The sequence below is a fragment of the Zeus faber genome (genome assembly GCF_960531495.2).
Source record: "Zeus faber genome assembly, chromosome: 12".
Classification (NCBI taxonomy): Eukaryota; Metazoa; Chordata; class Actinopteri; order Zeiformes; family Zeidae; genus Zeus; species Zeus faber.
In genome coordinates this window covers 29882215-29894714 of record NC_137196.1, presented here as the reverse complement: position 1 = coordinate 29894714, position 12500 = coordinate 29882215, and the positions used below count along the sequence as shown (strand labels likewise).

General features: G+C 47.9%; 2 protein-coding genes across 2 annotated transcripts in view; one reads left to right on the top strand and one right to left on the bottom strand.

Moving 5' to 3' along the window:
* Positions 1-4366, top strand: part of LOC307237755 (cyclin-Y-like) — a gene marked incomplete at both ends in the record, with an annotated part of 16131 nt that extends 11765 nt beyond the window's left edge. The window contains 4 exons of the mRNA XM_080010519.1: positions 615-734; positions 2207-2373; positions 3865-4027; positions 4250-4366. Coding sequence (XP_079866645.1) covers positions 615-734; positions 2207-2373; positions 3865-4027; positions 4250-4366 — 567 coding nt within the window. The remainder of the gene's footprint in view (positions 1-614; positions 735-2206; positions 2374-3864; positions 4028-4249) is intronic.
* Positions 4367-11036: 6670 nt separating this feature from the next.
* The window catches only part of LOC307237899 (frizzled-8-like), a 2108-nt gene continuing 644 nt past the window's right edge, over positions 11037-12500 (bottom strand). The window contains exon 1 of the mRNA XM_080010697.1: positions 11037-12500. This exon is cut by the window's right edge and continues 644 nt beyond it. Coding sequence (XP_079866823.1) covers positions 11293-12500 — 1208 coding nt within the window. The 3' untranslated portion in view covers positions 11037-11292.

Below are 12500 nucleotides of genomic sequence, written 5' to 3'. Positions count from 1 at the left end.
AATCCGACAAACGACAACAGCTAAACGGAAGTCTGTTCATTCCTATGGAGACTCAGATTCTGCAGCGAAAAGCTGTGACGTACCCTGATAGGCCACGCCCCTCTTGACCAATCCCTGCCCCTCTCAACCAAGCCCCGCCTCCTTAGAAATAAGTTACGACAAGTTTTTTATTGGAACTGGACTTAAACCTAAGTAAATACGTCACAAATATAAAATAATGACGTATGGGCTCACTCAAAAAGTTGGTTTGGGCACTTCAAACTCTTTATAAAGGGAGTTCTATGGAACTTAGCAAATGTCCGGCTCAGCAAACCACTAAACTACTCTGTTGTCCTGAAGAAAACAAGCTTTCCTATTTTCATATTATGGGATTCGAAACCCGGACGCAGTTCATCCACCGGCCGCCGGGGGGTCCGGCTGTCAGCTGTGTTTACGGATTCGGTGTGAAGCCCACTTCACCGTGACTCCCTTTTCCCTTCTTCACTTCTTCCCCCGAAGTCTTCCGTCTTCAAATCCTCCGCCCGTCCTTTACATTCCTCCTTCCCGTGTTCTGATTCTCCCCTCCTCTCCTCCCCCCTCTACACCTTCTCCGCCCTTCCATCCCCTCCACCCAGAAGTCGGAGGTTCCGTCGGACTACGACCGGCACGATCCGGAGCAGAAGCAGATCTACCGTTTCATCCGCACGCTGTTCAGCGCCGCTCAGCTCACCGCCGAGTGCGCCATCGTCACGCTGGTGAGGCTTCATACGCGCCGCCGTCCAGTCGACACCAATTAACAGCGGCTCAGCCAGATCAGCGCTCGGGCTGGGCATCCATCAAAGCTTGTTACCGATACAGCTACAAAACCATTCCCGAACCGATAGCGGTCGCCACCCGGGCCCCCGTAACGCCTCTCAATTGATCATGTTCTTTAATCACTGAAATACTTTGAAAAGTTGTCCTATATGGTTTTTTATAAAGGAAAAACTTGAACTATTCAATAATTTAGTAAAATAACCTTTTCATTCCGATTAGGGAGCAATCAATCAAAGGGAACAATTAATCAACTATCGATTAATTGCTCGATTAATATTTTGTCTTATCGACAAGAACTGAACGGTGTGGGATCTTGTTGTAATTGTACCAACGGGAGTCTTTAGGGTGCAGGGTGTTTGGAGAATAAAAATACTCAGCCAGGAAGTATTGGGGCAGGGGGCGGTCGATTAAAGGTGGAGTAGGACGTAGTAGTAGCAGTCGACATAGACGGAGGCTTCCAGAAGACAGATGAACCACAAACATGGCTGCGCGTAGAAAACGGGAGCTTCTCGATGCCGAGGAGGAAACGATGTGTTTGTTGTTGCTCAACAACTAATGCTGCGTTCAGAGAGAACACGGTCGACGGGAACAGGATAACTGCACTTTCTGAACGGTACAGGGGGAGGGAAAGAAAAAACAGGAGCGAGGGGGAGGTACGACGGCAAAACCAAACAAGCAGTATGTTGCTATGGTGATGACTCCAATAAAACATATTAAAATAAATCATTTTGTGTCTGTTATTATCTATAAGAATTGTATTAATGTCATGTAATTGTATTAGCGTGTCCTTGTCCACATCTGCACCAGATTTAATCTACTACGTAACATCTGGCTCATTCTGTCACGGAGGATGGAAAAAAGTTAAAATGTTGAACTCGCACTGAGACGGGAAAGGCTCCTCGCGCCAAGTCACAAAATCTCGTAGGAAGGTCCCCACGCGCCATGCCGCCGCTGCCGCCTGGTGATGTCATCAGCTTTTACGTTGTCAATGAATCGACGGTTGTTTTTTGAGGTTAACAAATATCGATTAAGCAAATTCCTTTGAGTTTGCGTCCCTAATTCCAAATATACTCTTATACACCCCCTGTTGGCAGTTTTCTGACTGGCCTGGAAGTCCTGGAAAAGTTATGGAATGTTAAATTAGATTTTTCAAGGCCTGGGTAAATAAAAAAATATAAAATAAAATGGGGGAGAGAAGTTTTTAAATCAGATTTTAGTGCTGGAGCTGTCTTGGACAATCAGTTGTACACCTGTCCCCACGTCGCTCCTTCAGCCGTTTACAGCGTCTTCTGCTTTGTTCATCTGTTGGAGATTTTATTTTGGCTGCCACTTTGATACGTATATGACGTCATATGTGACAATGTGGGGCGGCCGTCTTAAGCTCCTCCCCCTCTCCTGCCTCCTGGTCCAGGTCTACCTGGAGAGGCTTCTCACCTACGCAGAGATCCACATCGGTCCGGGCAACTGGAAGCGCATCATCCTGGGGGCCATCTTGTTGGCCTCCAAGGTGTGGGACGACCAGGCCGTGTGGAACGTGGACTACTGCCAGATCCTCAAGGACATCACGGTGGAGGACATGTGAGTGGCTGCGCCCTGCCCCCGCAACACTCCCCTCACGACGGCTTCACACCCAATTCCAGAGCGCGTCCGTCGGGTGGACCGCGCCTGGGTTTCGCATCCCAAAATATGTCTGAGAAAGCGGGAGTCGACGTGGCAGGAGTGCGGGGTTTAATATCTGCAAGTGAAGTATTTACACCGCGCTGTCGTGACGCCCGTGGTGGTGCGCGTGGGGACCCCCCGTGATCTGCCCTCCGCCTGCGCCACCTTCCCTTATTGAACCCAAACTCAAAAAATAAATAGATCTAGAGTAGAAAGACAGGAAATGGCCATGGGAACGGACGCACGGTGCGTCCACCCCAATCCTCTGAGTGAGGTTTACGTTTTGCCTCAAATGAGAAGTATTTCCAAACAGCCCTCCTGCTGTTTTATTTCAAATCCGCTGATGGAGGCTCTGCACTCACCATCTTCAAGGAGTTATTGCTGTCTGTCTGTCTGTCTGTCTGTCTGTCTGTCTGTCTGTCTGTCTGTCTGTCTGTCTATCTATCTATCTATCTATCTATATCCATCTATATTTTTGCCAACACTAGTCTGCAGACATCTATTGTTTATTGACATAGTGAGTGCAGGGATGGGCCAATGCTGATTATCTCAAAATGTGCAAATATCCGATTAATCGGTCGACCACTATACGTGACTCACTTTTAAGCCCAGTGCGGGGCTCCGCCCCCAAACAAGGCAAATAAAAACAGTGTGTTTTTATTGTGACGTATCTAATTTACTCCATTTCCTGCTGCTGCGTGGCAAATCGTTTCTCGGGGCAAATGCCACGCCCCGAGTGACCTCACTCTCCAGCGCTCCAAAGCAGGAAGTGCGACTTTTAGGGTAGCTACAACCTCTCTCTTCTGTCAGCATACATGTGTTTGTGTGGCCTGGCACCCAGAATGAATTTTGACTGAAAATTCATACTAAAATATGATCAAATATAATTATTACCCAGAGGGAATTCGATAAAAAAGCCTGCCTCTAATATAACCCTGCTTCCAATAAAAGGCCTGGTACCCTCTGCAGCTGAAGGAAATAAAGACCCGGTCACTATCTGAGGAAATACGGTTTGGTTTATATTTGGGCAACACGCAATCATACTGATCAGGATGATGCGACCCCGCTGATATGATCAAACCTCCGTTTCAGTCCCTTTTGAAGCAGCTTTGCTCTTTGGTCGATATCGCAACTCCAGTCGTCAAAGTTCACCAAAGTGGAAGTCTGCGTGAAAGCTTTGCTCTCTTACCTGAAGTGCATCCACTCACCGCAACAGCTGCATTGAATGAACTTAATTCGGTGCAATTCATCTAAAAGGGTCGAAATTCAATATCTCTGGACTTCAATGGGCTGGTTGTTTCCCCGAACACAATGCAGAGCGTGAATCACAGTGGAAACCGACCGATAACCGAGCCTCACCTTTGAGGGCGCGTGGGCGGCGGCTAACAGCACGTCTCCTCCCTCAAACAGGAACGAGCTGGAGCGCCAGTTCCTGGAGCTGCTGCAGTTCAACATCAACGTGCCGTCCAGCGTCTACGCCAAGTACTACTTCGACCTGCGCTCGCTGTCCGAGGCCAACGCCCTGGGCTGCCCCCTGGAGCTGCTGGGCCGGGAAAAGGCCCAGAAACTAGAGGTCCGGTTTTGGCTCCCTGTCTTTGTTTCAGCTCTATGTTTTCTTTGTCGTCTGCCTTCCCTTCCTACAGCCCTGAAGCAGCAGCACGTCGTCAGCCGATCGGGGAACGTGCGCTTCAACGAATCGTGTTAAGAAATGATCGCTGCGTCTCAAAGTGGTTCCTTGAAGGCTTGGAGTTTAAGTCACAAATTGGGAATAAAAACGGTCTTCTTCTGTCCCCAGGCCATCTCCAGACTGTGCGATGACCGCTACAAGGATGTTCGGAAGGCTGCCAAGAAGCGCTCGGCGAGCGTGGACAATCTCTGTGGAATCCGATGGGCGCCCGCGATCCTGTGCTAACCGCCAGCAACCTGCTGCGGTTCCCGGTACGAGCGACCCGCTGGGCACCGGTTCCCCCGTATGTGGCCATGGACAATAGAGCAACCTGACCGGGTCGCGCCTCTCCTACGTCCAGCCTGGCGCCTCCCGCCCAGAGGCACCGGACATCGGCCTAACAAGGCCGGGTTCAGACACTCAGAGCTAAGAAACCGGGTCTGGGTGGAGTTGGTGGCGGGTGGAATTGAAGCCTAAGCCTGGAGAAGAACTGGGAACTGGAACTGGCGACGGGTTTTCCCACCGGGGTGTTGGGGCCGCGACCGGACCCGTTGCCGGCGGGAAACGACGGGACTTTGGAGGAAGAGTAGAAGAAGAAAGGTGTCAGGGTGCAGCCTCCACTGGAAGGACGTTTATCTGCGAGTCCTCAGTTCTGCCCGGGGCCAACGCGAGGTTTCCCAGACTAACTCCGAGGCGTGGCCCATTCCTCGGTGGCGTTCAAAGAAGGAGCGCGGTATCTCATTTATTTCGGAGTCTCAGCTCCGCCTTTTCGTCTAAATTTGCAGCACTGGAGTCATTCCCTTCGACACGTCAGTGATTTACGGCATCCCTGGCCCAGCCCCCAATACTCGGGGAGTCCATCTTTCTTTTCTGGTGTCGTGGGTTCTACTGGGGGAGGGGAGGAACTTCAAAGCGTGAAGGGCGGGGGAGGGAATCCCATTGTCCAAGCCCATCACCGCAGAGAGCACGGCCGGCACCGCCGCATGGTCCCTTTCATCCCGCCGCGTGCTACCCATCGGGGGTTCAGTGTCGATTTGAGTGGAGTTGGGTGTGATCACGTCGTTCTTCTTATCTTTTTATCCATCACTCGAAGGGGTTTCAGAATTTGCCAAAGGCGGTTTTTCAGCGTCCACGTTGTTGAACTGGGCGCAGGGATTTGGGGAAACCCGCCCCACGTGAGAACGCGATTGGCCGCTCATCTGACACCGGGGTTAACCAACAACAACACAACCAAACACACAGCGATCAGAGTGACCCAACTTTTATCTTCCGAGTTGGTTAAAACAGACTTCACTCTTATATAATGAGGGTGGGTGTGGCACACGGAACAAGATTTTAAAAGGCCACTCCCAGCACAACCTGGTGAACAACCCGTGCAATTTGACTGGTGATGTGAGCTTGTTTGGGCTCGACCAATGAGGACGCGTTCAGAAGGCCGACTTCATGAATATTCATATCTTGCCCGGATATTAAATGCGCTTCCTGCTTGTGGTCTGGACTTCCTCTTCTCCTTTTTCAGAGCAGCTAAATAAAGTCATTTGTTCTGGAATATGCGACTCATTAAAATGCGTTGATGCGTTGTTCTCCTGCCGTGCTTATATAAAATAACGCCAGGAAAGGAGTTATTGTCTTCTTTTTCCCACTAGAACCACTTCATCAGGGCTATTATTTGGGCTCATATTATTCTATTTCTTTTATCCAAACCTAAGAATTTATATTCGGATTTTCAATGGTTGAGGTCAGGTTCCTTCATTTCCTTTGATACTGTTTAAAAGGGTGGGGGCACACCAAGAGAGTTAGGGGCACAATGGAAATTGTAATTATCAATTAATTTAATTCAAGAACAGCCCTTTACATATTAAACAACAACCATACGGATCGGCTGGATCTTTGATCATCACTGAACAGGAGGATCTCAAACTGGAGCATCCTAAATAAATCACATCATTGTCAATGATTTTCACGTTTCAATTCACCTTTCCATTTTGTATTTGCATATGTGAGAAAAATGGGTGTAGCTCCATACAGACAGACAGACGGACAGACGGACAGACGGACAGACGGACAGACAGACAGACAGACAGACGGACCACCAATAGGACCAGCAGCGTGCAGTAGGAAAATAATCTTGATTTTACTGACGTCTAGTGGCGGAGGATCGGTACTGCAGCAGATACTCGATTTTCTCTTGACATTTTCTGCCCACATGGTATATGGAGGTATACTGTGTATTTGATATATACATATAATAATAAAAATAAAACCTTATTTAGAAAATTATTTGAGTATTATCTAACAGTTTATTTGAGTAGTTAAATAAAAATGGTTTGTGAATTTCACAGAAAAATTGATAGAGAATCATTTATTGGGGAATGATCGTGATGATCCAAAACTAAAAATATTTTCTTTTTTATTAAATGGATTTTGATTTTTAATTATTATTTTCTATGAATGTATGGAATTAATGACTGTAAAGCATTAATAGAACATTCATTTAAATTCTTGTAAAGCACTTTTGCACAGTTGGATGTTGTGTATGAAAAGAGCCATGCACAATAAAGCTCATTATAATTATTATTATTATTATTATTATTATTATTATTATTATTATTATTATTATTATTATTAATAATAATAATAATAATTATTATTATTATTATTATTTATTTATTTAATTATTTCTTTATTTAATTCTTTTGATTTATTTTTTATTTTTTATCATTAGGGGTCTAGCCAGCTGGGCTATTGTTATTGCTCTGACTTTTCTTTTTTTTTTAATCTTGGTGTTTTTTTGGGCTAAAAATATCTGAAACACTGCAACCACAGTACAGACTGTAGATGTGTTTGGGGTCTTATTAGAACCGGGACGTTTCACACGTCTTGTCGTCTGGGTTCGATCAATATCAATGTACATTTGGAGCAGAAATGAGTGTAAAAGTGTCGTAATTTCATTAGTTTCAGGAGCAGGCCACTTTGTGTCACGTCATCTGAAGTTAAATAAGTCCAAGTTTCGTTCTCTGAACTTATTTGCATCCAGACACTTGGGAGTTCAACACCAAGACAGACAGCTTGAGCGGATGCTGCGTTCAAAGGAAACTCAGAAAACTGTAACCCCTGCTGCGTTTTACAAAACCCCAAAAACTATAATCGGTCACAGAAGGCGTTTTCGCACCGGAGGAAGTTCTAAGAACCTTTGGAGGAACTGTCCCCTTTTTTTGTGTCCGCACTGTGTCATCCAGGAACAATCGTAATTGATAAAACACTGTAAACTAACCGACACAAGAGGAACATCAAATGAATCAAGTACACGTTGATTGGTTTGAAAACATGAGAATGAGAAATACTCCTGTGAAAAAACACATGAAAAATAAAAATGTTTTTATTTATACATAATTAATTTCAAATCTACGTTAAATAAACCAGCCCGACCTCGCGGTGGACTCGGCAGACTCGGCGTGACCCTCCATCACGACACGTCGGTGCGACCCGGCCAGGTCCAGTGTTCCTGGGCGGTGCCCGGCCCGTGGCGAGGAGCCGGCTCGGCACCGTCACGCTCAGGTGTCATATCAGCCTCTGGGGGTTGAGTCGTACTAACACAAGCATCACGGTGGCTTATAGCAGTTGCAAACGCTGCGTTTCAAAGAACACGGAAAACTGTAACAACTACCTAGAACGGCTAAACTGGACCCTTGTTTTGCTGCCTGCAGCTATTATTATTATTATTATTATTATTATTATTATTATTATTATTATTATTATTATTAAATTTGTATTTATTTATTTTATTTTTATACTGGAACTACTTTTGTGTTTGTTGACGCAGTTTTGTGTTATTGACAGTGATGGGAATTCACAGTGTGGAGCAAAGGTGTGTTGGTGTGCATTATACACACCTTACTACACACTGTACTACACACTGTACTTTACACTGTACTACAGACACAGTACTACACACAGTACTACACACACTGTTCTACACTCTGAACTACACACTACTACAACCTCTACTACGCACACAGTCCTGCACACACTGTACGACACACACAGTACTACCCACACAGTACTACATGCACAGTACTACACACACAGTACTAAACACACTGTACTAAACACACAGTACTACACACTGGACTACACACTGTACTACACACTGTACCACACTCTACTACACAAACAATTCTACAAACTGAAATAGACACTGCACCACACTGTACTACACACACAGTACTACACACTGGACTACACACTGTACTACACACTGCACCCTACTGTACTACCCACACTGTACAACACACAGTACTACTACGCTACTAAACACTGTACTACTACACTACGGTAACTCATACATACTTTACTACACACTGTAATACACACACGCACACACACACTGTACTACACACTGAAACACACACACACACACTCTACTACACAAACTGTTCTACACACTGTACTAAATCGATCCTCCCCTCCACCCTCCTCCACCCTAGAAGCAGTAAAAAGCATCGTCTCAGGGGCGACGGAGGCAGGAGATGGAGACGTCTGAAGAGTTTGACGGAGAAGTGGACGTGGAGGAGAACATCAGAGGAGGCATGGATTACCCAGCATGCCTTTCACCTGCGAGGGGAGTCTCTGAGGAGACGCTGGGTTAGATGGTAAAGGAGGAGAGGATGAGGCCTGGGTGGAGGAGGGGGAGGGGGGGGGAGGAGGAGGAGGAGGAGGAGGAGAAGGAGGAGAAGGAGGAGGAGGAAGAGGAGGAGGAGGAGGAGAAGGAGGAAGGAGGAGGAGGAGGAGGAGGAGGAGGAGGAGAAGGAGGAAGGAGGAGGAGGAGGAGGAGGAGGAGGAGGAGAAGGAGGAGGAAGAAGAGGAGGAAAAGGGGAGAGGAGGAGGAGAAGAGGGAGGAGGGGGAGGATGGGGAAGAGGGGAGGGGATTAAGAGGAGGAGGAGGAAGAGGAGAAGGAGGAAGAGGAGAAGGAGGAGAAGGAGGGGAGAGAGGAAGAGGAGGAGGAAGAGCAGGAGAAAAGGAGGAGGAAGAGGAGAAGAGGGGAGAGGGAGAGGAGGAGGAGGAGGAGGAGAAGAGGGAGGGGCGGTAGGAGAAAAAAGAGGGGAGAGGAGTAAAAACAGAGGAGGAAGAAGAGTAGAAGGAGGAGGAGGAGCAGGAGGGGGGTAGGATAAAGAGGGGAGAGGAGGAGGAGGAGAGATGGCCAGGTGGCCCCTCCTACTTCCTGTGCCAGCGAGCTGACTTCCTGTTTACGTTGTGGAAATGGATCGGGTGCGACCTCTGGCCCCGTTTCCTCTGTGGAGGAGAATATTCTGCTGCGAGAAGGAACACACCGTGACCTCTGACCTCCGACCCCACCCACTGCAGTCAGTGCAGTGTGAAATGAAAGGAAGACAGACAGACAGACAGAAGGACAGACAGATGGACATACTGACAGATAGATAGATACAGAGAGACAGGGACAGACAGACAGACGGATACACACAGTCAGGGTCAAAGGGCAGAACATGAGGTAGAACTGGAATCAACAGGATTAAGTGATTATTAGTATTTTTTAATTTGTATATATATATATATATAAATAATATTTTTTTCCACAATTTGTGTATATTTGGCCATTTTTATTTTATTTTACTTTTCGTCATATTTTATTTTTATTGATCAGCTTTTTTTTCTTAATATTATTTAAGAAAATTGACTCGGTTGACTTACAACAGGGGAGGGTTGAGGTTAAACATGAAGTTAGCTTTAAAAAAAATATAAAATAAAAGTTTAAAAAACAAAAGTATTTTTATGTTGCTCCTCTGACGAAGCAAATGATTGTCTTCAGCGCAGAAATGCTGAGTGGCCTAAAAGATCCTGCCTCATTTCCACTAAAACTAAAAAGGAATAAAATCATAAATTCATATGAAAGACTATTTGAATGACTTCTAATGCCAGATATTCATTAAATTAACTTTAGGACATTTTATGCTTATTTCTGTGTGTGTTCATTCGGATGAATTGTTTAATGATGATTTGCTTTGACCGCCAGGTGGCAGCAGAAGATGGTTTTTGGCGTCACCACGGTGGAGTCCACAGCAACAGGTTTGCTCCACAGTCCAGACTGAAATATGTTGTAAAAACGTGCGTTATTGCTCTGCCTCAGAGCAGAAGTATCTTGAGCACTTTAACACGTCTGGTGTGTTTTGGGCTCCGCGGCGTGTTCCCTGAGCTGTACGCAGCAGATCCTCTCCAGAGATGGACACATGTGCGGGAGGCTGAGCCTCCAACTTGCAGATGCAGAGACTCTCTCTGCAAACAGACCCCACGCTGCGTGAGTGCGTGTGTGTGTGTGTGTGTGTGTGTGTGTGTGTGTGTGTGTGCGTAGGGGGGGGGGGTAATTACTTCTACGCACTGGAAAGAGTTGCACCCCGCTGGTTGGACCTACTTATCACTCACTGGCCCCGGGGCCTTTCCATGGAGAGAGGAGGGAATTTAATGCAGGTGAGGTGCAGGTGATGTGGAGGTGAGGTGCCGGTGCACACCCTACACCCCAGACACGATGGTAATACTGCTGTATAATAGTATATACACTGTGGTAATATTGCTGTATAATACTATATACACTCTGGTAACACAGTTATATAATACTATATACACTATGGTAATACTGCTGTATAATACAATTTACACTCTGGTAATACTGTTATATCATACTATAAACACTATGGTAATACTGTTATATAATACTATATACACTATGGTAATACTGCTGTATAATACAATTTACACTCTGGTAATACTGTTATATCATACTATAAACACTATGGTAATACTGTTATATAATACTATATACACTACGGTAATACTGTCTATGGGAACGTTTCTGCAGGAATCACCAGGACACGCGCGTAAAATTCAATAAAAGTTGTTTTATTCTCAAAATAAAGATCTTCTATCAAAGAGGAAATTATACATATTTACAATCTGGTAAAAAAAAATTCAATTTACAGAATGTACAGGCAACATGTACACAGTACACCAATAATTATATAAATAGGCGCGTCAGGGGAACGCGCAGTGGCGGGGGGTTCCACCGCGGACAGCACGCAGCGTTACGCACTCATTAACGTGCTAATTAACAACACGCTGGCGGACCACCCCACACAATTGGCGTCCCGCGTCCCCCCATTCAGACCCGAGACAATGGCATCTGCTTGGGGCAGGACACGGAGCTGCCGGTGCCGGACCTCCAGGTCAGCCCGGTGCTGACGTCGCTGTACGTGGAGCCCCCGGCGGCCTTGCTGCCCCAGCAGCACCGGGTGCACAGCGTCCTCCAGGACTCCAGGGTCTTCCCGGACCAGATCCAGGCCCCGGACGTGATGCCCACCAGGAGGCACATGAAGTACTTGAGCATGAACACGGCGTAGTCCGGTCCGTGCGCGTCCCGCTCCGACCCGCAGGCGCAGCTGCGAGTCGCCTCCCACGCGTGTCGGTTGTGCTGCTCGTAGAAGTAACAGGCCACGATGACGGTGGCGGGCACCGTGTACAGCACCGTGAAGACCCCGATGCGGATCATGAGCCTCTCCAGCTTGTCCGTCTTGGTGCCCCCCTGCTTGATGACGCTCCTGATCCGGAACAGGGACACGAACCCGGCCAGGAGGAACATGGTGCCGATGAACAGGTAGATGACCAGCGGGGCCAGGACGAACCCCCGCAGGCTGTCCAGGTTCTGGTTCCCCACGTAGCAGATCCCGGCCACGGGGTCCCCGTCCACGGAGCTCAGAGCCAGGACCGCGATGGACTTCATGCTGGGGATGAGCCAGGCGGCCAGGTGGAAGTACTGGGAGTAGCCCGCTATGGCCTCGTTGCCCCACTTCATGCCCGCGGCCAGGAACCAGGTGAGGGACAGGATGACCCACCAGATGGAGCTGGCCATGCCGAAGAAGTAGATGAGGAGGAAGACCAGGGTGCAGAGCGCGGGCCCGGTGGTCTCGTAGTGGATGCGCTCCCCGACGCAGGCCACCTGCTCGTGTCCCGACACCAGCCGGACGATGTAGCCCACCGACACGAACAGGTAGCAGGCGGAGAGGAAGATGATGGGCCGCTCCGGGTACTTGAACCTCTCCATGTCGATCAGGAACGTGGCCACGGTGGCGAAGGTGGAGATGAAGCACAGCACGGACCAGAGTCCGATCCAGAAGGCGGTGAAGGTCCGCTCCTCCGGGGTGAAGTAGGGGTTGTGGCACGGCATGGCACAGTTCAGGATCTGCCCCGTCTTGACCCGGTTGTACAGCGGGCTGTCGCTGGGCACCGGCACCAGCGGTGCGCGGCAGTGGCACCCGGGCGCGCAGGGCGCCGCCGCGGCGGGTTTGTGTTTCCCGGGAAGCCGTCCGAAGC